This window comes from Trachinotus anak, unplaced genomic scaffold, assembly GCF_046630095.1.
Source record: "Trachinotus anak isolate AG129_WGS33_773 ecotype Australia unplaced genomic scaffold, CSIRO_AGI_Tana_v1 ptg000032l, whole genome shotgun sequence".
NCBI classification, from domain to species: Eukaryota; Metazoa; Chordata; class Actinopteri; order Carangiformes; family Carangidae; genus Trachinotus; species Trachinotus anak.
Genome location: NW_027273883.1, coordinates 19,656,594 through 19,683,020, shown reverse-complemented (window position 1 = coordinate 19,683,020; position 26,427 = coordinate 19,656,594). Strand labels below are relative to the sequence as shown.

The 26,427-nt window shown below is 39.9% G+C and overlaps 1 protein-coding gene across 9 annotated transcripts in view; it reads left to right on the top strand.

Moving 5' to 3' along the window:
- LOC139612730 (CUB and sushi domain-containing protein 3-like) overlaps positions 1-26,427 on the top strand; it is a 223,133-nt gene that overhangs the window by 163,726 nt on the left and 32,980 nt on the right. For 7 of the 9 annotated variants that reach the window (XM_071468635.1, XM_071468631.1, XM_071468637.1 and 4 more), the window contains 12 exons: positions 1,739-1,927; positions 2,415-2,573; positions 3,783-3,971; positions 6,358-6,543; positions 7,297-7,491; positions 9,444-9,617; positions 11,719-11,892; positions 12,750-12,923; positions 15,600-15,785; positions 17,160-17,333; positions 22,950-23,132; positions 25,747-25,923. In XM_071468635.1, the coding sequence (XP_071324736.1) occupies positions 1,739-1,927; positions 2,415-2,573; positions 3,783-3,971; positions 6,358-6,543; positions 7,297-7,491; positions 9,444-9,617; positions 11,719-11,892; positions 12,750-12,923; positions 15,600-15,785; positions 17,160-17,333; positions 22,950-23,132; positions 25,747-25,923 (2,160 nt within the window). The remainder of the gene's footprint in view (positions 1-1,738; positions 1,928-2,414; positions 2,574-3,782; positions 3,972-6,357; positions 6,544-7,296; positions 7,492-9,443; positions 9,618-11,718; positions 11,893-12,749; positions 12,924-15,599; positions 15,786-17,159; positions 17,334-22,949; positions 23,133-25,746; positions 25,924-26,427) is intronic. The other 2 variants (XM_071468639.1, XM_071468632.1) reach the window with 1 other exon arrangement.

The window sequence follows — 26,427 nt, the reverse complement described above, 5'->3', positions numbered from 1 at the left end:
ATCAAGTGTCACAATCACCGTAACTGAACAGGAGCATACTCGAACTAGTTTTCTCTTTAGAAAAGTGTGGTCTTTAGAAAGCAAAACTTGTGAATAACCATCTGTTTAAAAAAACTGTAAATTTAAAGTTAAACTGGCTAAAAACTGACTGCTGAACTGACCTACTATCACCAGACTGTTGTGCCCTTATGTGACATCAGTGTACACAATGTGAAAAAACAGCTTTTAGTGGGCACTATTCAAAATCTCTACTTTCTGTGTTGTGTTTGTACTTTTGTGGCCCATAAAACATAAAAAAAATGCATTTTGATATAATCAATTTCCATGGACTCAAAAATGCAAATTCTTGAAGAAATTCAGCATGCACATTGCTCTTCAACTTTGGTCTTGCATTTACATATGTACAGTTGAAAAACTAGCAAGCAATTACATTTCTATGTTAATTTATTTTCTGAATAGATGGAGTTGAGTTGATTTGTTGCCTAATGAATACAGTACAATGTTTCTACAAACATTGATTCTGCTGTGTGCAAATCCTGCTATGCTTTTTGTTGTATTATTTCCATATTAATTTTTTGTTGTTTTTGCTGATAAAATGTGATGAGAAATTTTCTTGACATCTGTGCCCACAGAGAGCTGCTGGTGTATTGTGTGGTAAATACATTGTCATTTAGAAAATCTCTGACTTTGAAATTCTAGAGATCATATCTGCCTGTTGTCTTTGAGCCAAAAGCTGTTTAAGTTCAGCCAGCTGAAAGTTTTGCAGTGACTTGCCAATGGGAATATTCACACTGCTTTTTGTTACAGTTCTTTTCCCCCTGGCTTTTTTTCTTGATATATGTCTGATTATTTCTAGTGACCTTTTTATCTGGAACAGTTTTTGGCATTAACCTTTCGTGTGCGTCATGTTTCTTCACTTGTGTCCCTGAAAAGAAACTTGTGTTACCAGCAGAAAAGGAGAAGAAAGAAACAGCACTGTCATTATTTCAGACATGCCAACCTACAGGAAATTAAGGGAGTGCTCTGAGCTGATACACACACATACACATACACACACATACTTGTACTTCTATCTTTGTGAGGACACTCATTGACATAATGCATTCCCTAGCCCCTTACCCTAACCTTAACCATCACAACTGAGTGCCTAACCCTAACCCTGACCCTGACCTTAACCTAAATCTAATTCTAACCTTAACTCTAAAAAGTCTTAACCCTCAAAATGTGATTTTAAGGTGTCTCAAAAAGTGAGGACCGGCCAAAATGTCCTCACTTTCCCAAAATGTCCTCACTCTGTTAGTAAAATACTTTTTTTGGTCCTTACTATGTAGCAAGTACAAGTGTACACACACACACACACACACACACACATACAATTCCATACAATTAGGTGTCAAAACTACTGAGTATTATTATTTGATGGATTGATATCAGCTGAGCCTGGTGACAATAGCATACTCACCAGCTCAGCCCTTAGGTGCAATATCAGTCTAGCTGAAATCTAATTGTTTCAGGACTAGTTATTTTTTCAATGTAGTTTCTACGGTCACTGTGGAGAATTCCTGTCTTCCTTTCCCTCACATCATCTTCTTATTTCTGCCTCTACTGGGCCTTCACCTTCCTCTTTCATCTCTCTCCTTGTTACTTTTCTCTCTCCTTGCTTTCTCTGACAATCCTGCTCTGTCACTTTGTTTTCCTCTAACGTGGTCTTGCCTTTATTCTTTTTCTCTTCTCCCAGTGCAATGTCCAGCCCATGAGGTGCGTTTTGACTCAACAGGGGTGATCCTGAGTCCAGGCTACCCTGAAAATTACCCCAATCTCCAGATGTGCTCCTGGCTGATTAATGTGGAGAAGGGCTACAACATCACCCTACACTTTGAACTCTTCCAGACAGAAAAGGAGTTTGACATCTTGGAAATATTTGATGGTGAGTTCTGGTGGGACTTTGGTGTTTGAGTTCTTTCATAAACAATTACCGTAGTTAGCAAATAAAACAATTATGATTAAAGTGAAATGACTGATGTGTTAGTCTTGTGAATTTTCAATGCTTCTCAGTAAAACATTTTTTAATTTCACAGTGTTTTATTTTATTTTTTACCAACATTTCAGTATTCCTTTCTCTTCTGAATGTGTTATTATAGAGCTGAAGGTCTGTCAGTTTGTTATGGGTGCCAATGATGTGTTCAGTAAAAGAATGGTTGATGCCATGGTTAGATGCTATTTAGAAATATTATTCATATTTGGTGTCTAGCATAGCTGTAATTAACACTTCATTCTGAAAACATTGAAGATGCATGTCCATTCTGTCTAGATTAATTCTTGTTTTTGATGTGGATCTGAGAAACTGTGTGTGTGTGTGTGTGTGTGTGTGTGTGTGTGTGTATATTTGTATATTTGTCCACTTCTGTGTTCAGGTCCCAACATCTACAGCCAGAACTTAGCATCACTTAGTGGTGATATTGAAACACCCTTCAGCCTGACCACCACGGGCCACCAACTCCTGTTGCGCTGGTCATCTGACCACGGCACCAACCGACACGGCTTCCACATCAGATATGTGGGTGAGTATCAAAGTATGTATCCACCTTATAATCATATTCTCTTTATATTAGCGCTATTTGAATATATTTTGTCGTTAAACTGCAGCAAAGTGTTAAAAGTCATGGGTTTACAAATCAGGCACTTATATTTTATGTATGTACAGAGATACTTCCATTGAACAAGTGGCAGCGCTGCATAGGGGCAAATATTTATTGAACCTTCTCTGCTGCAGCTTCTGCACATTTCTGTGTACACCACATGACCCCATGATTTTTATCACAGTGTGCTGTTATTGTTTTGGGGCATTATTTACTGAGTTTTTAATATCAGTTAATTCACAGCAATACTTTGAATTTCCACAGAAATAATAATGGCTCACAATAGGAGATGCTTTCATTCGCAAAAATCATGAGGCAGGAAGAAAGTCACTGGAAGGCTTGCATGCTGTTTTGCACTCCTTAATTTCAAATGGTTTTAAATTCTTAATTGGCTCTTTAATAAAGCAAATGGCACAAAGCAAGAGTTGCACAGGGATTCTTCTTCCATTTGAAAATGCATCAATAATAATGAAAAAAGCACAAAAGACATTTATATTTCATGTTGTGTCCCTCCATTATATTTAATACACGAGAGTGTTACCATGAAAGCAAGTCGGCGTGATGAATTTTGTAGAGAAGACTCCTCCTTGACTTGATTGACTTGAACAGGAACGGACTTAAACTCCAGTGTGTGTCTTTCCGTCATAAATCCCGGCTATCTCCCAGTCATGCTGATTTGAAGCAATGTTTGACAGCATTTATGAAGCTCTCAGTACTGCCTTGGATTTTCTGTCCCATCGGCTGTTCTGTGCTCATAATCTGGAAATCACATTTACCCTTTTTCTTTTTGTTCGATGGGCTGTAAGATGAGAGAAAGGAAGGCTATGGAACAAATACCTGGAGGATGCGCCAGCATCACACGTGTTAACTGAATATGCAAAAGAGATGTGACACTCCCCGGGCATTTTCCCTCATTATCTTTCTGCCTTACTGTGACTAAAAATGTTCACCTGAGTCTTTTTCTAGAGGAGCCTTTCTAATGCCTCTCATCCTTTTCTCTGCTTTATGTCTCTGCTTATCTGTTCTATCTGCTCTTCCCTTGACTTCATTCTCACCTTCTCTCGTGTTTCTCTCTCCTTTCCTTTGCCTTGCCATTCTACTCCCATCCTCTCCCCTGTTTCTTCATTCCTGTATCTATTGTAGCAATGTACTGCAGTACTCCAGACTCCCCACAACATGGCTTTGTAGTGAGCCAGACCGGGGGTCATCTTAACAGCATGGTGCGCTGGGCCTGCGACAGGGGGTACAAGCTGATCGGAAAGGGCACAGCTGTGTGCAAGAAGACCACCTATGGCTACTATGCCTGGGATGCACCAGTTCCTGCATGCCAAGGTGAGCTCATTGGCCCTGGCAGCCTTTTATTTCCAACTTCAGCAAGCCTCTTTCCTGTTCTTCTGGTCACTGCCTCTGCCCTCCCTGTACTCCGCAGGCAGACAGGCAGGCGCTTAAGGTAGCAGAGTGTTTCAGCCCAAGCCCCATTCCTGTGTTGTTATCAGCTGAACAGAATCCAGCCTGATTGAGGGCCAGTACCCTATCAGGTGGAAAGGAAACAGAAATCAATCCCGCCCTCTTCTGTCAATTTCCACTTCTTCAAATTACTTTGGCTAACTTGCCATTAGCATGCAGTGTCTGCTGCTGCTGGATCTCACTCAACTAATTGGGTTCTTTGATGTGCATATGTAAAATGTGTGCATTTAGGTGTGCATGATTGCAGGCTCAAGCAGACATACACATACTCACACAGGAGCAAACAGCAACAGATGGTGTGCTCAATTGCATTTTATCATGATGCAGTGATATCAAAATATGTATGTCACGTACTTTTAGATGATTTAAAAACACTTCACACCTGTGATTGATTCCATCAGTTTGGTAATTGCACACAGTTTTTCCAAAGCACATAAACTCAACCACTGCTGAAAATGAACTAATATATAGGTACAGATGCTGTCCATCTGCTATCTGCTAGATAGTTGCAGTTACACTGCAGTATGTTCAATCTTTCATTCTTTCCAATTCATATTGTACCACAGGTTGAGAATGTACAATATAATAATAATCATGTTGCTCATGCATCTCAGAGAAAGAGCAATGACCTAAAATAATGTTTCAGGCCCACTGACCTTCTTAACTTTTATGATTTCTTTCTAAGTCGAAACTTTCCATCTGTACTGTAGAAACGTTTTTGGAGCTTGTGATTAGTGTCTGTTAGATTGTGATTTAACAGTACTGACAAATTAATGTTGATTGATTCTCTCATTGGTTGGTGAGGGCAATGTAATGGCTCCAGGCTATGCTGGCAGATTCCTACCTTTGATGTTTCTCAGTGTGCAGCTGTGGTTGCTGCACCATTTTACGATGTGTGTGTCTGCATAACTATTCCCATTTAGTGTGGCCCTGCAGATGTTGGTTTCCCCGTCTCTATTCACTCGCTCTGACTTGGCTCAGATTGTAAGCACCTTGAAAACTAGTAGCTTGAGCTTTCTGTCTGGTTTAAGCTCTGAGGCCACAGTAACCCAGATTTAAACTATGTAAGAGTGAGGACACATTGCTGCATGGGAGTTTTTCTGGGTTTTCTGAGTGCTTCATACTTTTGCATGTTGGGAAGAGTTACTGTTGAAATTAGTTACCATACTGGATGCCCTAGTCATTTGAATGACTTAATCGTCATTAAAAGTAAGTCAGTATTGTTTTTACCCACAAATGAAAAAAAGTATAAAATGTCAGCCTAACTAATCCTGTAAGTTTCTTTGACTGGGTAATAGCTTTAGCTATAGCTATAATTTCTTATAAGGAAAGCCCTTATAAGATTCATGGAGGACTTTAATTTTGATAACATACCTCTCTGCAGTGTGTCAGACTACCTCCACTCTGAGGTGGCTGCATACATTTTTCCTCATGGGGCCAGTCCTATATATAATACTCCCATGGATTTCTCTATCTAGTGAGAGTTCAAGAGCAGTTGTATGGATTCAGTGGACTCTAATATCTACAGCATAAGCAAATGGCCCGGTTAAATATTGATGTGACACAAACTTCCACGCATCATTATTAAATGCTTTAGGTGGGTGTAAGAACCCTTGTCCGAGTTGATGTTGACTGTTGAGGTAGGCGTATTGTTTTGGACATAAAGCAGTTTTGCAGTGACCCTGTAATAGACTTTTTGACTTATCATAGCAGGAAAAGCACAGGTGAAACTCAGTTTGTTAATGATGGCTCGGTTCCATCAAGTGAAGCAGTAAGCCATTACAATCAGTCAGCATGCACAGTACCAGGGCTCTGGAAGTGGCTCAACTGAGCATTTGTTATTAATGTTGCTAATTTCACCTGTGCATTTCCTGCTGTGACATGTCAAAGTGTCTGCCATGAATACGGTCTGTTGTTAGAATTCTACAAGGCCGTTCAGTGTCAACATAGTGATTAATTCCTGTTGGGTTTTTAATTACTTAAATTGTAGGCATTTTAAAAGACAATAACAAAATAACAAAGAGCTGCTTGTGTAAACTGAAAAACTAACACGACATTGCTGGGTGTACCACAAAAAGGTCTCACTCCCAACGCTGGTGGGAGTACATATACACATACATGTTACTGTTTTATGAATATGCTCCTGCCTACCATTCTTGTTTTTAGCAGGCGTCTCTGCAAATGTCTATAGTATATGTCTTTTATTGTGCATAAACATGTGTGTCGACAATCGTCCTCTTGCCGCCTGCAGCTGTGTCATGCGGTGTGCCCAGTGCGCCAGCGAACGGAGGTGTGCTTGCTGCTGATTACTCCGTCGGCACACGGGTGACCTACTTCTGCAACAGCGGCTACCGGCTCTCCTCCAAAGAGCTGACGACCACAGTCTGCCAGCCAGACGGCACCTGGAGCAACCACAACAAGATACCTCGATGCATCGGTGAGTTGAGGATTCTGGAGGATGCAAAGGGGGTAACCACAATGAACCATAGCACAATTGCACTGTGGCAAGTGAGAAGTTTAGAGATCATGATTGGAAAGAGCTATGGAGAAGACACTGATTTTGGAATTTAGAGAGTTGGAGAAATCCTCCGGAGAAGTTGTGGAGTATGAAACAGTTTTAACAAAACACTGTATTGTAAAGAAAGTGTAGTCCCATCAGAGGCAGGAGAACACCTATAGCAGTGATGATAAGATAGACGGATAAAAGGGAAGATAATGGGTGAGAGGATATCTAGCTGGGGCTGGGGTGAGTGTTTTACACACCAGTGCAAGTCCTAGTTTGAAAGTTATAATGAGTATTGTATAATGAGTGATTGACAGCATTGTTTACAATCGAGACCAGTGTTTATTCCCTACTGGATATGTGTCTCACAGCAGAAAGGGAAACACAGTTTGTTTTGAAACTCATTTGGTGCCAATTCAGAAACAGCTTTTTTGTAGGAGAATATTTGTATAACTGCAGAAAAGTTTTATTAGTTTATTGTAATGATTTGTTTCTTTGCCATCAGCCTATTTGTATTTCCTCTAGACTTTGGGTTGTTACATATGTTAAGAGGTTTTGACTTAGCAGTGTGTGTGTAAGGGATAAGAGAAGAAATTGAAACAGAAGTCATTTCATTTCAATAATCCAAAAACAACAATGTCCACACCCCACTCAATCCCCTCTTCTTTTTTTTTCTTTTTCACATAGTTATGATGTGCCCCAGTCTCAGCTCATTCTCTCTGGACCATGGGAAATGGAGGATAGTCAATGGTTCACACTATGAATATGGAACTAAAATAATCTTCACCTGCAACCCCGGATACTACCGTGTTGGTCCTGCCCACATCCAGTGCCTGGCCAATGGGGTGTGGAGCTGGAGGAGTGAGAGACCTCGATGTAGAAGTGAGTGACTTCTGCTGCGGCAGCACTACAGGACTACAGATTCAGATGTCTCAGGCAGAAGTATTTATTGAAAGCTTGATGCACCGAGGAGAAATAGATGAGATTACAATGTGAAGCAGAGTAGTGCTACACTAATAACTGAGGATGTCTGGTCCTATATGGTGTATATATCCCACATGGTATCACATGGCTACACATGGTAACACATTACTGCACCATACCCAAATAAGGCTCATCTATAGCTTAGCTATTTATCTTAGCCCATATTAACTCTATTGGTCACTGAAACCTGAATATAGTGACATTTCTTACCTACATGTGTCATGCCCTCTCCCCATTACACTCATCCTTGTCTGGAACTGGATTTGGGCAGTTCTCTCCAAGTTATGCTTTTCCCTGCAGCCTTATCTATAAAACCTTGGTTTTGAACCATTGCAGATCACTTGAAAACTGAACTGAGCCAAAATGCAATGTAATGTAAATATAATAGTGCTGAACCATGAGTATTAGAGGCCTTCAACCCCATTCTGCCATGGAGGATTCAGGCCTTCTGTACCAGCCATTTTTTGTGATTAAACCTCTTTATTACTCTTTTCAGTTTACAAGCATATATTAAACATCTAAAAGATTGACACATGTAGAATATAAGGTAAAAAAACACATTACACATTATGTACTTCATGTTTGTCCACTGAGCATTATATGATATTTAAAGAATAGGGATGGAATACGTGAATATCAGCCTATTGCACCCAAATATGGGCCCCTTATCTTCCTGAATACATCTAGACGATTATTAACCATGTGGATAAGCTGCTCATAGAAAGCCATCCTAACCAGCTTGTCCATCCATTCATTAAAACTGACACTCTTTTGACTTTTAGTGCCTTTACACTATCCCGCTTGTCATTGAGGCCAGTTTCACCCAGGAACACACCTTTGAGGGCCGTCTCTACCAGTTATGAGGTTCTAACCAATGAGTGAGACAACTAAAATTTTCTCTGGCTAGGCAACATAAAAAGAAAAATCTGACTGGATAAATCTATTGTCATGGTTTTGGGAGAGTACTACTTTTATTCATGAAGCAGAATGAATGGGAAGAAAGTCATTATAAAATTAGAATTAGAAGAGAATAATTATTAGACAAACTACATTAAATATAACATTTAAAATGCTGATATATTTGGCCTGAAAGGCCCTCACAGTTCCCCACTGAAATATAATAAATGTAATGTTCCAAGATAATATTTAATCATTGTACTATCATGGAAAATAACATCAGTGGATAGACACACATAGCATGTATTCCCATCGCACAAGCATACTGTAGGTGTGTTTGATTAGTTTCATAGAAAAGATAGAATAGAAAGGAACTGAACATTGTTATCCAGCCAAATTGAAAAATCTATGTCCCATCTCACCTCAGGTGCAGTAGATTCATAGACTGTAACATTACAAGACTTGGAGAATGAATACCTTATTCACAGCTCACTTAATCAGCAACTCAGTGATTCACTTTTGTACTCTTTGGCTATTCCCTACTCCGCCGAGGTTAGATATTGTTTATTGTGAAAATGGGAAATAAAAGGTTTTCTATGCTGCCATGGAAACTACTTTTTGAGAGGCAAAAGAGCTGAATAGCCTGTGTAATGGCAAAAGGAAATGCCAGCCAGTATGATGAAAGATGTTGGGACAAAGGCAAACACCATCATTATCCTCCCCATGAGACAATACAGGTCACTCTTTTATCGCATTAAGGTCGGTAAGATGGGTGTAAATGACTCTGCTCTCCCATCGACTCTGAAGATGTAAGCCAACATCGGACACTTCTATCTCTCTTGTTCTCTCTCACTCTCCTGGTGTCTTGTTCTTTCATTCCCTGCCTCTTCATTTTCTTCTTTTTTTCTTTCTTTTTTTTTTTTTTTTTTACTATCCTCTTCATCTTATTGCAGTCATTTCCTGTGGCGATCTGCCCACTCCTCCTAATGGGAAGAAAATTGGGACCCAAACTACCTTTGGAGCATCAGCCATTTTCAGCTGTAACCTTGGCTATGTTTTAACTGGATCGACTGTAAGAGAGTGTCTCCTGTCCGGCCTTTGGAGTGGGATAGAGACTCAGTGCCTGGGTAAGCATGGTCTAGATGTTCTCTTTAACTTTATAAAGGACGGATTTGACCTGGGTCAGACACTGCTGGGGATCTGTTTAAACATAGCATGAGCTTTTTTGGTTGGGTCATCATGCCCAGAATAGAGCCAGATGGGGAAGCAGAGGTGGCTATGATAGGTTTTGTTGCCAAGTGTGTATTGCCAATGACTGTTAAACATTCAGAAAGATGCACCATTTTTTGGTTGTTTGGTTTATCAGGTTACATCATACATTCAGGTACTCATCACTGCCACTGGCACATGTCAGACTGTTTCAACCTTATAGAGAACATAAGGCAAAAGTTGTTGTGCAAATGTGCAAACAACAAGCAACTACCTTAAGTGAATTGGAGCTGAGAGCAGTACAGTAAAACCTCCAAGTCAGTGTGATTTGCTGTTTCTGAAATGTTAAATGTGAGAGAGCAGCTATAGAGGCACAGCTGGCCTGAAACTATAAGACACTTGCCAAGCTGTACTAGCATAATTTGAGCTGTTGTTAAGATATATAAACAAGAAAATATGCAACAGCTTAGCTTACCACAGCGCCTCACAGCTCTGTACTGTGGAAGAAAATGAGACATACATAATTACTTGAGCTGCATTCAAACCCACACAGCAGCAGAATGTGACGGTTTCCCTGGCAGATGCATTGGTCCGTTTATCAACCCTGTGGCACCAGCACTCCAAGCTCAGCTTCAGATTGGTTCAGTTCATTAAAAGAAGGGCACCTCTCTCTTGTTTAGTGATATGACAGTGTTAACATAGACAGGGACCTATCAGTGTAGTGGCATACTTCAGGGCTATCTTCATAAAATCTGGCTCCTCTCAACTGGAGCATGATAATAAAATGCTCAAGTGAGTTTCTGGGTACAGGAGTAAATTAGGGAAATCAGACTCACAGTCAGTGGCAATTTCCCAGGTTTTAAGTGGCAGTGGAAATCTCAGCAAGATTCCTCCTCTCTGAAAGGGACTTATTGTTGCTGAAAGTAATACGATTACGTGCATGAGTGTATTGCACAGATTTTGAGGAGTTTCACATGCATCTATCTGTCTACTGTAGATGAGAAAAGCTGAGTTATAACCATAAGTGACGCTGAAGCCAGTGTAAATTTAGAAATAATAATTCAGAGATAATGAGCTGAAAAATGCTTTCTAAATCCAATATGTTTCATGAATACACCAACTAATTTTGTTTGCCTGCATTATAATTCCAGGACCTTTAAAATCTTTTCATTTTTTAATACAGTTGTCAAAATGCAAAGTTATTCAAACGTGATAACACAAACAAAATTGTGTTTCTACCCTGGAACTATCATCCATTACTTCAGTGGGTCTTACAGCAGGCTATTATTCTCAAATTCTAGAAAGTTGAACTAAACTATTACACCACATGAATGATTGACTGAGATAAATTACTGTGATTTATAATGCCAAGAGCATTAACCTTCCACCAACCTTCCAATAATCCATCTTGCCAGGCCACAAACAAATAGCAGAACCTCAGTGATTTGGACCAACCAGTGTCCTATGAGGGAGAAACTACTGGCAGCTACATCTAAGGTGTGATGAGCTACTGTTCGTTAACAACAATGCTGCCTGAGTTGTATCAGAACTGAAAAAAAAAACATTTCTTAAATGAAAGAAGAGCAAAGGGCACTGATGGCTTTTCTCAATGTAAAAGATATTTTCGCTACTCTCCGGCTTTGGCAAAACTTTGATTTGATTTACCAACTGGCTCCACTGGTAGTGGAAAAAATGTAAAGGATGCAGAACTTGATTGGAGTTAGCCTTTGATAGATGGTGATAGACAGATGGTTCATCCAATCACCTGCCATGTATTTTTTGAAAGTGCTTGCCCTTTTCTAAATAGTTTCCAACAAAGACTTCACAGATGGTTCTGTGTAACAAACCATCTGGTGCGTCAGGTTACAAGTGCATTGGATCTAGTTGTAGGTTGTGCTGTCTTTGTCATGGTCAAGTCTCTGTCACTGAATAAACAACTATTGCTATTTCCTTACTTAATGTTTGTCTTTCTCTCTTAACTGGAATTAAAATATGTTGTTTTCCTCCATTTCTCTGCAGCTGGTCACTGTGGTGTTCCAGAACAGATTGTGAATGGGCAGGTGATCGGGGAAAACTATGGTTACAGGGACACAGTAGTTTACCAGTGCAACCCTGGATTCAGGCTCATTGGCTCCTCAGTTCGGATCTGTCAGCAGGACCACAACTGGTCCGGACAGCTCCCAGTTTGCATCTGTAAGTACTCTAACACAATTTCTTACTGACTGATTGACTGCAACAAGGTTTGAGTTGGAGTGTGAACGTGTGTTTATGTCTGAAGGAAAGGAAAGAGAATGGCTGGGAAGGAGGAATAATACGAGTGATTGTGCGTGTTTGTTCTTGCAGGGCTGAGAGAATTTTTAGGTCACAGAATAGGTCAAAATTAAGATGGACAGGTTGTTCTCCTGCATTCTTGTGACAAAGAGCCACTTGTTTTTTGTTTTTTTTCTGCAGACATTACTATGCAAAATGAAAATGACCTAATGGGGACATTTTTACTTTCCATTCCTGGAATTTTTGATTAATTTATTAAGGAAAGGGTTAGTCAAAAACATAATGATTTGGATTAAATTATTAAAATAAATGAATAAATAAAAGTGTTTTTTGCATTTTTAAAGAATTGGAATAATTAAATCACTATTAAAAAGCTTCTTGCAATTCCCAAAGCTTCCTGCTCTTTTAATCTGCAAAGTCAATAGTCAATACATATCCCCATAATGTGATTCTCAGTCTCCTATTCACGTATTGATGGACTGAAATGTGCTGTTTACCCTTTCCCGATTGAGATCATGGCTTGATTTCTAATTCCCCCATTGTCCTCTGAGGTTAATTATATGATAATGATATTCCTATGATAGGTATCACTGTATGTCACCTATTGATCATTTTTATTGAATTGCCTCTTCCATATTCTGTCTCTTCACACACTATCTTTCTCACTCCCCTCCCCTTTATCTTTTCTTTGTATCATGTCTTTGCTACCTCTCATCTTCCATCCTCCACCTTATCTGCTCCTTTTACTCACGTCCCTGGATGATGCACATCTACTGCAGCTGTCACATGTGGCCACCCCGGTAGCCCCATCTATGGTCGCACCATAGGGGATGGCTTCAACTACAATGACGTTGTGCACTTTTCCTGCAACAAAGGCTACACCCTTGAAGGACCCTCCACAGCTCAGTGCCAGGCCAACCGCCAGTGGAGCCAGCAGCCACCGACATGCAGAGGTAAGGTCCAGCCACATAGCTCCTGCCGAACGGATAAATGACTGGCAGCTTGACTGACTTCAAGTATCAGAAGGCTGCAGATGTATCTTGACAGTTAAACTAAAAAGCTACTTGTCTCTGCCAGCATTTTTAGCCGAGGCTCAGAGCACAGACATTTCCTCAGGAGTTAAGACAAACAGGAGTCAAAAGCAAGAATTAATACAAGAATTTGGCAACAGCAAATGCATCATATTCATATGCATCTCATTAACCACCTGCATCTGATCTATTTCTGAAGAGGATACCTCATAGTGCATCACTACAGCTGAAGGTGTTTTCATTCAACACTTCAACTGAAGCCAATTCTATCTAATTCTGCTTCTGTGGATAAGGCTAGCCATCAGTGGGGCCAGTAGCTGCCAGCAGGCAGAAGTAGAATCCAGCCATAGTGCTGGAACAGGATGAAATAGCTTTTGCAAGTGGTGGTTCAGGAATCCGATGTTAAGATGACTGCAAATATTCAGCAGCCAGCAGATGTATTACGATCATTCAGAAATCAGCAGCCAGTGGCTGCCATCACGCAGATGTAGAAGCAGAATTGATAGATGTGGTGCTCACTATTGATTTGTATGAGAAAAGTCACTATCTGTTCTACTTCTCTGGGTGCAGCATTAGGCAACAACTTCTGGAGCCCTGGTCTCAGAATGAATATGGGAAAACAGCAATAATGAGCTTGCAGCAGGATGTATGGAGAGTGATGAGCAAATAGGGAATAGTTTTCACAATTCTACTGCCAATTTTTACCAAGAAGCCTGCTGCAGGGGGAGATTACTTTGAGGGCAAGAAAGCTCAGAATATATTCAGTGGAAGATATCTTAATGGGTGTGTCAATGGTGCCTGTGTTTTAGTTGTGTCCAATTTTATTTGTCCCAGGTAAGGCTCATTAGTGGTGTGTTTACAGCAGCAATCCAGATATTTCTGTGTGACCATATCAGAGAAATGTTTACTTTTTTCCCTCAGTAGTTTGACAATAATTTTGGAAATAATTTTCACACGTTGCATTATTGTCCCCCAAATAGAAAGGAAACAGCTAGATGTATTGTGCACTAGGATTGAAGTTTTCAGTTTTAATAATGCTTGGAAAAAAGAGCTTTTTCATATTTTCCCTTGAAAATAGCTAGCTAGCTTGAGACAGATATTTGATGCAGTTTGAGGATGTGGATTTCATGGCCTTAACTAGTTTTAAAAATTCAATAAAAATCAGCAACATATCAGGAAGTGATCATTAAAACATTAGATTACAGAAATAAATTTGAGTGTGGCTTTAATTGGTCTGCCAACTGGATTTAGTCAGCTAAAGCTTGATTTGCCAGACTTTGCCTATTGAACATGACATGACTTTTATTGGCAGTCAGATGTGAAGAGACACAGTTTCATTACTGCGAATAGCAATGTAGAGACAGACCTGGTAAAAGATCAAAAGAGTAAAATCATATAAAACTGTCATGATTCCCTTTGTCAAAACACGTCTGTTTGTTCCTACTAACATTTTCTCACATTAAGCCTGCTTTGTTGCACATTTACATTATTGATTTAATTTGATGTTGCTCTGAACTTAACTTCATCCTCACCTACTTTCAGCTGTCTGAACCACCTTATCAGCAGTGTGGTTTTGGAGCATTCAGCTGCTTCTGAAATGGATCCTTGGGAATTTGTGACAATAGATGTGTCTTTTGTTTTCAGTAGAAGGAACATGATGTGCTATTATTATTGACAGTGCTTAAATATAGCCTGGACTCACTTGTCTCCCTGTTTGTAGAATAAACAGAAGAAGCCACTGATCAGGTCATATCAGCACTTCTATTATTAACTCACAAGTGAACATGTTGACAGATAGCATTTATGCAAATAAGGCTCCTAACAAAGAGAAAAGACTGCACAGCCTCCCGGAAAGAGAAGTCAGATACCCAGAAATGATGCTGGTGGAGTTAATGAGGCAAATTGCCTCATGACTGCTAGGTGTTGTCTTGTTATTTATTCCATGCTATGTTGAGGTAAAATTGTTCTTGACAGAATACAACTTGTCCAGATACTGTTAACTTGAAACATGTGACTACGTGTGACTACAGCATATATAATTTCGGCAAAGGCAATTATAGGAACTGATCACATCTAAATATTAAGACAAAAACTTTACAATGCAGTAACTATACAGTACTACATGCAGTGGCATGATGTACACTATGGAATCTCAGACAAAAGATGATTGTATATATTCAAATGGATTTGGAAATGCTGCCACAAATTGAATATTCATTTTGATGTCAGTAAAATTTACTATGCTGTTCTGTACATCCATAATTCATTTACATTACCAAAGAAAATCACAATGAACTGACATGTTTGAAAAGTTCTGTTCCCCATTATTACAATATCACAGCACCCTTATCATAAGGAGCATTAGATAAGATACTGAATCCATAGATAGACTGCACTCAGGGCAATAGGAACACCTAGAAAGGGTAAGAGGCCTCTTCTCAACATTTGACTAGGGTATTCCATCAGTAATTTTCCTAAAATGACATTGAAAACATCTGTCTTGCTTGAAATATCCTTGCAGCAATAAATTATGATTAAACTAACTGAATAAGTTATGATGGTATAACTGTTTTTTTTTTCCTTTTCTTTTTCATGCAGTGGTAAATTGTACAGACCCAGGTATCCCTGTCAACTCTATCCGGGAGAGTAAGATTGAGCATGGTAACTTCACATTCGGCAGTGTGGTCTTCTACGACTGCAACCCCGGATATTACCTGTTCGGCTCATCAGTGCTCACGTGCCAGCCTGTGGGCCACTGGGACAAACCTCTGCCAGAATGCATCGGTACAATGGCTACCTTCTTGTTACAGTGACCATCGATCAACTGAAAATTGATAACTAGTCTCATTACAATTCATGCTGTTTAATTGTCTATGTCTGTCCACTCTCCAGTGCATTAGTCTACCCACTTTTCTGTGTAATGTTGTGTCCTCTACAACATTTAATGAATTAATACACATAAAATGAAAGGCAAATTAAGAAAAAGTTTCACTCTTGATTGAGTGCCCACAACCTTGTTTGTGTTCCCATTTGCTTCTCGAGTTTTTACGGTACAAGTTGCTAAATGCTGTGACTGGGAGCATCTGTGTAATGTTCAGTGCCACAGTGGCTTATGGTTATGGCTTATGGTTGCACACTGTCTAATTGAGAAATGGGGGAAACTGTCATAGGACCAGTTGTTCAGGCTATAGCTAATGTTCCCACAGAACTAAGTGCTCAAATTATAACAACAACCATCCATGAACTGTAGGGGTTATGTGAGGTTGTAATGTTGCTCTCAAACACCTGGCTCATCGTGTGCTCTGCTTTTGTATGAGTCTGCCAACAGTAATGACATATTTCCAGAGAAATCATCTAAAGTAAACCTCTACGTTTTACACACAGACTCGGAAAACACTTCATTTCATGGTAGAGAGATGACGCACATCATTTATTTTATCAAACGAAACAGTAATTAAAGAGATACACCGGAGTGTCTGTCTCGAATGTTTATTCATGGCTCCAGGCGTTACTGACACAAAAAGAAATTGGCTTTGTGAAATTACAGAAACTTACTTTGCAATATGAAACTAAGCTGATTAAATGGCAGCTCCCACAAACATACGTAAAGGTCAAAAGAATAATAAAATAGCAGAGGCAGAGTGATGAACCAAATTAGATTTTAGTCCTTAAAACAATCAACTATTTCATTTAAGTTTATATACAATATTACATCTAATCATCTTTTTATGAGAACTGATTATGACAATGATGCCATTCTGAGGGAGTGAACTGATATCTGTTTAAATAAGGCATTTTAATCCACTCAACTTGCTCCATCTTTCAATGCAAGCTTCCCTGAAATGCATAGGTTCAGTCAAAGTTCACAGCAATGTAGATCAGCATGATACTGGTTGCTAGTTTTGAAAAGACTTCTCTCATTTCTTGCATTGTCAACTGTGATATTCACAGAGTCTTGTACTGCTATGATAAATTATGAAAATAAAATGTTTCCATAAAGCCATTTCACTAACAATAGAAAACAATGTGTTGTCTCAGCAGCAACAGTAGCAGTGTGACTTGTGATATTATCAAGTGTGTTGAGGCATGCAACACTAATTCATCCATCCATTCATCCACTGATAATCTTATTACCTCTCCTCACTCTCTGCCATGCAGAGGTTGACTGCGGCCACCCAGGCACACCTCCTCACGGAGTGATGACTGGAGAGAAGTTTACCTTTGGCTCCACGGTGCGTTACTCCTGCTCTGGAGACCGCCAGCTCATAGGAGACTCATCACTCACCTGTCAACTGAATGGTCACTGGAGTGGTCCACTGCCCCACTGTTCAGGTAGACAAACACACACACAAATATATACAGCCATGCATCCATAAGCATGCCTGCAAACTTTTGCACTATAAGTCTCTCTTTCAGTCTCCCTTATGATGCTCATATGAGTATCATACTTGGGACTAGTAGCTGTTTGATTTGTGGAGTATCCTTTCATTTTAAGTCTGTCTCTGCTTCCTGGGGAGATGCTCTCCAAATAAATAGAATGAGTTGTGTTTAAAGGTTTGGTCATGTAAACTACGAAACATAGAAAACATAAACAAAACATATTTTGCCACCTACCTCCAATGTACCGTCTAGTAGGGATTCCTGGTTGCTGCCGATACCGATCATCAATGAGTGAGATCAACCAATCCAAGGCCAATACCGATAATTTTTTGTTTTGTTATGGCAGCTGGTTTAGCGGTTGGTCAGTCTGCATAGCTTTGTAGTGCACTGGGACCTCCAGCAGGCTGCAGAGTAACATGATAAAAGGACCAGAAAAAGTCATCCTCATTCAGACAACAACATGCTTTTACTTTGTTCAACGGAGCAGTACAAAAAACTCCCAAGGAGCAAATGCTTCATCTGACAGAAGAACCTGATTATTACACTATTGCACACTTCAAACAAGACACACACATTTTAAATTGCACAACTGTCATCTAAACCCTGACCTTTCCTACTTTCCTTCATGCAAAGTCATCTAATACTGATACTGTACAGAAATAGAAGTGCTGTATTTGATACACCTGCTCCTGTGGGGAGACCTGTGGTCAAACTCCCCCCCACCTCCCTCTACATCTCCCACCACCTCTGAGAGTGAGACAGGAGACCGTCTCATCAGCAGAAGCCTGCACAGACTAGAAAGCGCCCGCCCCGACCCACACAGTGACATATCATTGGCGCGATGTACAAATGATTGATGGAAAACGGGTCGCACAAATGTAACTTTTTTTTTTTTTTTGCATGCACCCATGGGAGGGGTGATTACACTACACTGAACACAGTGCTTCTCTCAGCCGCGGACACCAGAGTATTAACCACAGGTGATCGGTTTGAAGTTGATTGGCATTAATTCCGATCTACTGATCACATATTTTTAATGAAAATCAACCGGCAGCTGATCAATCGGGGGCTTCCCTAGTATCTAGCCACACACACAGTTTTTGTTTTATTTGCTCAGGCTTTAAGATATCTGTATCTGAGATTGCTGCCACCACCAAAACCCAGAAACAATCTCCAAATACTCAGTGTCACACTGACACACTGACAACAGTTTTTGTAAGGATTATATATATATATATATATATATATATATATACATACATATACAGGTTTAGTTGTTTACATTTCTCAATGCTGTAAGCAAAACAAACAAAATTCCATTGTATTGGCATGCCAGAAATACAAAAAACAAATATCTCAAAACCTGGGCAAACTGAATGAAAACTATCTGCATGGCTAGATAGAGGGAAGTAAGACAGAAATGTCAGCAGAATACTCAAAACACAGGCACAATATGAACACAACACCACAGTGGTGTAGTACCTAGGAGTCATGGCATTAATGAGATATTTGGTTAATGCCTGTGTGAAGTTCAGAGAAAACACTCCACAAAATAGTTATCAGCCAGTTGAGCCATTTTTTCCACTGAGAGCCCTGTGGAACTCTTGCAGGATTTTTTTTTTAATGCTTCCTGTGTTCCAAAATATTTGACCATTAATGTCCCTAGATTACCCCTTCTAAACAAAGCAGTTTCAGCATTTCACTTTTAGAAAAAGCTGTTTTGTCTGGCAACTGGGCTGATGAATGGTGGATGAATGGTGCCAAATAACCCAAACAATACTTTACCCATCATTCTTCTTTGGTATAGCGATATGAAGTTATGACTTCACATTTCAGCTAAATAATGTGTAGAAGCAAATGTTGCTTCCTGTGTGAAACAATCAATCAAGTCAGAGATATCAGCCCTGACACAGCCTAAACGCAAACTCACGGAAACGGAAGAGGTAAAGCAGAAAAGATTTTAACAAAACTTTTTGTGTCCTGTGTTCAGTACATTTAGCTGCAGACTCTCCACTTGATGTTTTCTGAAAACCTGAAAAAAAAGTGTCTTATAGTGTATGTCTGCAGAACTACAAACTTCTCCACTTAATCCCCTCTGTGCACTTCCCTCCCATCACACTTAAACATTCCTGACCATTTAAGTGGATTCTCTTTACTGAGTGTTCACTTGGTTTGTTCAAGTCACCGACCCAGAAGTAATGTTTGTAAGCAGACTTGTATGACAGTGTTTTTTTCTTCTTCTTTAAATGAGAGTACAAACGCTCTACTCACCTTCAATATTTTGTATTTACTCAGACAGTTGGAAAATAGTGAGGCAGTGCGAAAGTTAGACTCTGAAGACAGTGAGGAGAGCACATGACTTTTTGCTCTTAGATTTGCAAAATAGACGGAGTGACTTTGAGGTGCGATGAGATATTTGTCTCTGATGAGCCTGCATAATTATCTGCTGTGTTCAGCCTAATCGTTGTTTTTAGGCCAAAAATTATAGTCATACTTTTAAGGCTTTTGGTTTCATAAAAATGACAAACAGTCTTGCAAGATATTTTTCTTATTTATCACCTAGTCTTTTGAGGCAATTTGGCTCCTATTATTGAGATGATTTGAGCAGCACCCTGCTGTTATGACAAATGGGCCTCTTTGAAAGTGATGATTTGCAATTTTGTATTATATTTCATTTCATCACTTACTCTGAGCTGTGTATCACCAATATCAGCACTGTTGCCTCTTGTTTGTCTGAAGGAATACTGCTAATATACTCTGCTTTAATCTTGGAGGGAAAAAAGAACATTCAATACCAAAGTAGATTCAGTTCATTTAATTTAACTTGTCCAAAATCTAATCAGCATCAACTTATCACTTTAAAAGTGAGATAAGTAAAACCAACGTGAATCTGTTCTTAGGTATTTAAATTGTCAAAGAGCAAGTGCTGTTTAGAGAGTGAGCCCCTCTGGAGGAATTTGTGCAGCAGGCTACGAGTGCTGGGTCAGTGACCAGACGATTTAATCACAATAAATGATGCCGTGACTCACCAAGATAAAGAAAAAGGATATGCTGAGTTGTGCCATAGCAGATAATATGATTTTTGAACACACACACACCTTTCTCTTTTTGTAACCATATAAGTTACAATTTAAGAATTTTTACATATTTGATTGAAAAAGCAGAGGAAGAAAAGGTTTGTTACGTTTTTGACCTTGATGATAAGATTATGATACTATTGATCTTGATGTTATTTATAAATAATGGTAATAAAACTGTAAATGTCACACATTGTCACACAGGATTATAGTGCATCAGTGTTTCTAATTAACTATGAAATCCACAATTTATAATGGAGAGAAGAAACCTTTGTAGATCACTTGTTCATCACTGAGAGGCGTGATGAATTCAGAGCCATGGCAGTAAACATCTGTTACAGCTGTAGGAGAAATTAGAACCACGGCACAGCTGGAACTCAGTTGTTGCTTACAGGAACGTAAGTAAAGTTGCAATGCAGCAAATGCATGAACAGTTTTAAATTAGTACAAGTGTACTTTTTAGCACCTTGTTTTCATAGGCACATTAGCAAAAACTTGTGATGCAGTGATGCAATTAGTACTGCAGTGATAAATGAGGTATTGCGAAAGTGTTAAATGATGTTCCTTTTTTTTTTTTTTCTTTTTTTGAAAATTCCCTGTATCATGTTCCATCACCTCTCTCTGTTGCTTTTCAGTGGTTGTAAAGTGTGTTAGCAGCAAGGGTGCTGCATAGTCTATAGATGGCTTTATCAAAATAACACAAATAATTTGTGCTATGAATTCCTTAGAAATCCAGCCCAGCATCAGCAACAGTTCTCATCTATGCATCCATCCATGCATCTATCCTTTCTCTCATCTGTTCTCCCTTGTTAATTAGTAAGAGGGGGCTTAAAACTGCTTGCCAAGCCATTCCCCTTTTGTCCTCGTCTGTTGCATGGCTGAGTTGAAGGGCTTATTATTTCCTCACAAAGGCAGCCTGGTGAACGGACATTAACTCAAATTCAAACCAAATCCACTACCATCCCAATTAGTGAGATTATAGCTGTCACAGTGCATGCCGAGTCGGGCTGCCTCACCTAGCTGAAGGAGACTAATGAAGCACTAACAGCGGCTGTGTGGCATACACACACATACATGTACACATAAGTGGATGTGCACAAAAACAGGCAACAAATAAGAATGCATACTTAACACACCCTTGCAAAGACAAAGGTATGAAATACATGCGCAGGCAGGGAGGTACAGTAATACTCACATGCATGATGTGTGCTCTCTTACAGACACACACATACATGTATATGCAGTACAAAGGTGAGCAGTGTTGCATACATATGCACACACAGTCATGGCTAACCACTGCCACACACAAACTTATCATCTCCAGCTGTGAGCATTTGACCTGACCAATCCAGTTTGTTCACTTGTGAGCAATGGAATGTGTGTAGAAGATATGAGCTTGGTATTTGTCCAGTATTAGTGCAGCTATTTGCTGCTCTGTGGACAGAGACCAGCAGCCAACATACAGAGAATGATGTACAGGGTGTGTGCACAGCTCAAGGAACAGGATCTCAAAGCCAATAAAGCACAGATCCTTCACAAAGCAACAACATGTGCTGAACTGTATAGACAAACACAGCAGCAGATTAGATAACTAAATCTGTGTATCTATTTATGTGTCTGTCTGTCTGTCAGTATCTCTCTGTCTCTGATGCTCTGCCTTATGAAACCAAGCATTTTGCTTTTTTCTTTCCTTCACTGTTTTCATTTCTGTGAGTGGTAGTTGGTGTTATGAGTCTTATATGCCTTTTTCCTTTGCTCTGAGGACATCCCCAGTGAAAACAAAACTAAAAACCACCCACCCCCTTGACTCTATCCTCACTCACACACCACTCAGCTTGGCTTGCTGTTCATTACAACATAAAATGTTCAGGAGTCGTGTCACCAACCTGACTCCAGACTTGTCATCTCTCTATGATTTCCTATGGCTTAGAAAGAGAATATGTCCCATTTTTTCACCCACTGGAGGCCGTGCTAATGGGGACATGAGAAGAGAATTAACAAGAGAAACAGTATCTTCTTTTTTGAGTTAACTCATAGATGTGGAAGACACTGAAAGTACTGTATATTCATCCACAGAACAAAAGACAGGAGAGATAATTCAGGGTAATGAAAAGGCATTTAACTTTAGAGGTCAAACTGTATTCATCATTGCTCATAACCACAGCTGGTTGCCTTTTAATGCTTGCCCCGCCGTTTTTATGGACAGAAAGCTCCTGGTGTCAAAGCAGTGAAAGTATTGGTCCTTCAGATTGTTGGCATGGTGACAGCTGCTCATTGGTGCATTGCACGTTTTATAGATGCTTCCTGGAGGATTCAAAAGATGTACAGTTTGGGTTGAGCCCTCTCACACGAATACCATGTTGTACTTCAATGCCATACCAACTTAAAAGGCCCATCTGTGAACATACACAGAGACGGTTAAAGTGGATGCCATCTTCACTTTCTTGTTTTCATGGCTTTCCATTGCTTTTGTGGTTATCTCCCATTGCAGGCGACTCGGCGGGCACCTGTGGGGACCCTGGCACACCTGCCCATGCCAGCAGGGAGGCAGGAAACTTCAAAGTGCGGAGCAAGGTGCGCTTCACATGCGCAGTGGGACATACACTGTATGGCTCAGCAGAGAGGATCTGCTTTCCCAACGGGACCTGGTCAGGCAGACAGCCGTTCTGCAAACGTAAGGGAAATTTTAAAAATGTCTCTGTGATGTTATGTATGAAACAGTGTGAGAGGAATGCATAGGAGTCATGCAGAAAGGACACACACACATTTCTTCACTCTTTATTGAACGTGTATTCATACTGTAACACAAAGAAATGTGGTTATAGGGCTAGGTATTGAAACTCAATACTCTTTGTGTAATAAATGAAAAGAACCCATAATAGAGAATACAACGTACCAAAAGCTGGCACTGAAGGTTTTGTCAGGTCTTGTTTACTCAGTCTTGTTTACACAGACAGATAACTTTGTCTTATTTAGTTAAATCCTTTTGTATACTCCTCAAAATATGTTAACAAAAATGTATTGTTTTGTTATGGTACCAAAACTTGCATCAGTTTTTTAATGAAAACATTTCTAACAATAACCAGTCCTTACACATAAAAATATAACATGAAACACAGGGGCCTAGTGCAAGCATGAATGTCTATACAATGTACAGAAAGGAGCATCCACACCCACACACACAAATGACAGCAACAGCTCACAAACACAAAATGCACCAGACAGAGATGTCTCTGCTGCAGTCTGGTGTTTTCTGCGAGCACATGGTACTGTGACTAGCTTCCAGATTGCAACCAAGAAATTCATTAATTCTAGACACCTAAAGCCAATTTCTCTTTGGATTGTGATAAATGAATGATTGTGGATTTTGAAGATATTAGTTCACAGAGCGCCAGCTCTACATCTTGCATAAATTACCCCCAGGGGTCAACCAGATATTGAGGCACATGTTCAACTGCTTCTGCTCTCCTCTACTTACAGTCCGCCAGCTTGGCACAGCGCCAGTGTCATTTTTAATATGATAGGCCAATGCACAGGCCCTCTGAATTATTCTCTATATCTGCTTCTCATTCCCTCTCTCTTGTTCCTCCCTTTTCTCCCTCTCTCTCTCTCTATCCTTCATTTCCTCCTTGTTTCTCCCCTGATTTCTTTCTGTCTTAATCTTGTTGTCTGGCTGTCTTTCCGTCTCTGTCCATTCCTGCCTCTGTCCCTCCTTTGTGTCTCACCCTCTCTGTAGCTCATCCTTTTCCTCCCTCTCCTCCTTTAGCTCCACATCTCTCTTGCACTACCTTTTTATCTCTCCATCTCTCTATTGAACTCCTGATTTAAAGATTGTTTTAGCCATCCTTCCACCTCAGAAGGGAGGGGCAGGAATTCACTGGAGCCTGAACGAGTTTCGTTGCTGTCTGTCTGTGATCTAAAGCCCTGTCTAATGTTAAAGCCCATCCATTCGTTATCCACAGCCTTTTACAGTTTCTGGAAAACAGTCACTGTGGATATTCAGCTTAATATCCATCTCAAATACCAGCAAGGTCTGCTTTGTGTTTATGTCATCATGTCTGTCTTGAATTATTCAGAAAGAAAACCAAAAAGGCTTCTATACTTTATTTTTGTTATGTGTGTACATGTGCTTGTGTGTGCGTTTACGGTATAGTAATGTGAGCATATCGGCACCTGGTGTGTTTGGATATGTGCCTGAGTGATGGGTTTGCACCTCAATGAACTTGTGTGTGTGCGCACATGTGGTAATTGAGAAATCACCACCACACCTACAGCACGTCTGTCTCCAACAAGAATCACTATTTCAGATTTTCCAGGCAATTAGGTGATTGAGAGAGCAAACCAGCTTCATAATTAGACATGATGTGGAGCAGAAGAAAAGCACATGAAACAAATTCTGTCTTTCCTCCTCTTCTGGGATACATTTTAGTTGGAATATTCTGGAAAGGACATCTCAGTGAAAAAGGCCCAGCCCTTCAGAGCTTTGTCCCCAGTGATTGAACATCTGAAGTAATTCAGCCTCATATCTGAGTTCAGTTTGTGTTTTAAATTGTAAAGAGTGATATGACCTGCAAAGTTATTCCAAATCCTAGAATAATTCTACATCTGTCTATTATTTAAAATTATGTTACTGTTTAAATTGAGCCCACAGTCTTTAGACCATAGCTTCAGAATTTCACATTACTCCCACGATCCTCTTCTTGTTTTAAGCCAGCACTAAATGTCATTACCATGGATGTACTACAGGACTTGACATTGCACAAACGGCACTTTATTTACTGATGACTCATCAACAGTGTGATGGGGATTTGTGTAACACTGCACCAGCTCTGCTCATTAGCTTCTCTTAATAAAGCTGTGATGCTGTATAGATTAGTGGTTCTTTACTAGTTTGGTTCACGCTTCCTTAAAAGTCAAAGTCTCCTCTCATGCTGTAATGTGAGGCTTACACACATAATAGAGTACTCTGATACAAGCCGGCAGTTTCTATCTGCCCTTTTCAGACTGTTCCACCTGAGTGCTAATCATACTCAACAAACTACAAATATTCACCAGGTCAAAAGCAAAACAGCAATTATTTCATAAATAAATATTACTGTTCACATAATATGTTGGAAATAAATTTTTTTAAACCCGTTAATCACCTTGAGACCTTCAGAAGTCATCTTGCTGCCACCTCAGGGGCTGCTAACCCTCAGATTGTGAATCACTGATATGGAAAATAGAAAATCCATTACTATTTTACACCTCTGACCTTCACCTTCTCTCTTTTCTCTGCCATTTTCCAGCGGTGCAGTGTGGGAATCCAGGTACGCCTGCTCATGGCAGTATTTCCCGTGTGGATGGTACAACCTTCTCCCACTCCATTGTGTATTCTTGTGTGGAGGGCTATTTCCTCACTGGCTTGCCCACACGCCAGTGTCTGGCAAATGGCACGTGGTCTGGCACAGCTCCAAACTGCACAAGTGAGTTTTATATGCACAAAAACATGAAAGGAAACTGGAGACATGTCTCTTGGTCTTGTGGAAAACATTGAAAAAGGCCATTCTGTTGAACAGTGTTATGCAAAGAAAAAGAAGAGCAATGCGTTTTGAAAACTGACGTTATCAGTGTCCAAGCAATGGGATGTGTTCAGTAGCCAATAGTACCAGTGTTTTGATCAGAGAAACACACCAGTGCAAAATTCACTGGGCCTTGGTTGATCACATCTCCTTCACACTTACACCCACATTGGCACCCACAGAATTTGTTATCATCAATTCAGAAATAGAACAAACAAATATATAAACAAAATTAGGACAAGGAAGACTGGGTGTCATGGGTGCATCCAAAGTGTTATCCCGATAGTGAGCCACTGCTGACCAATTACACAGTACACATGGCCAGGCATATCAGTTACACTAAGTGTAATTCAGTTAGTTACAGTAAATCAGACATTGTGCTATTCTGTATCATACTAAATGAACAAA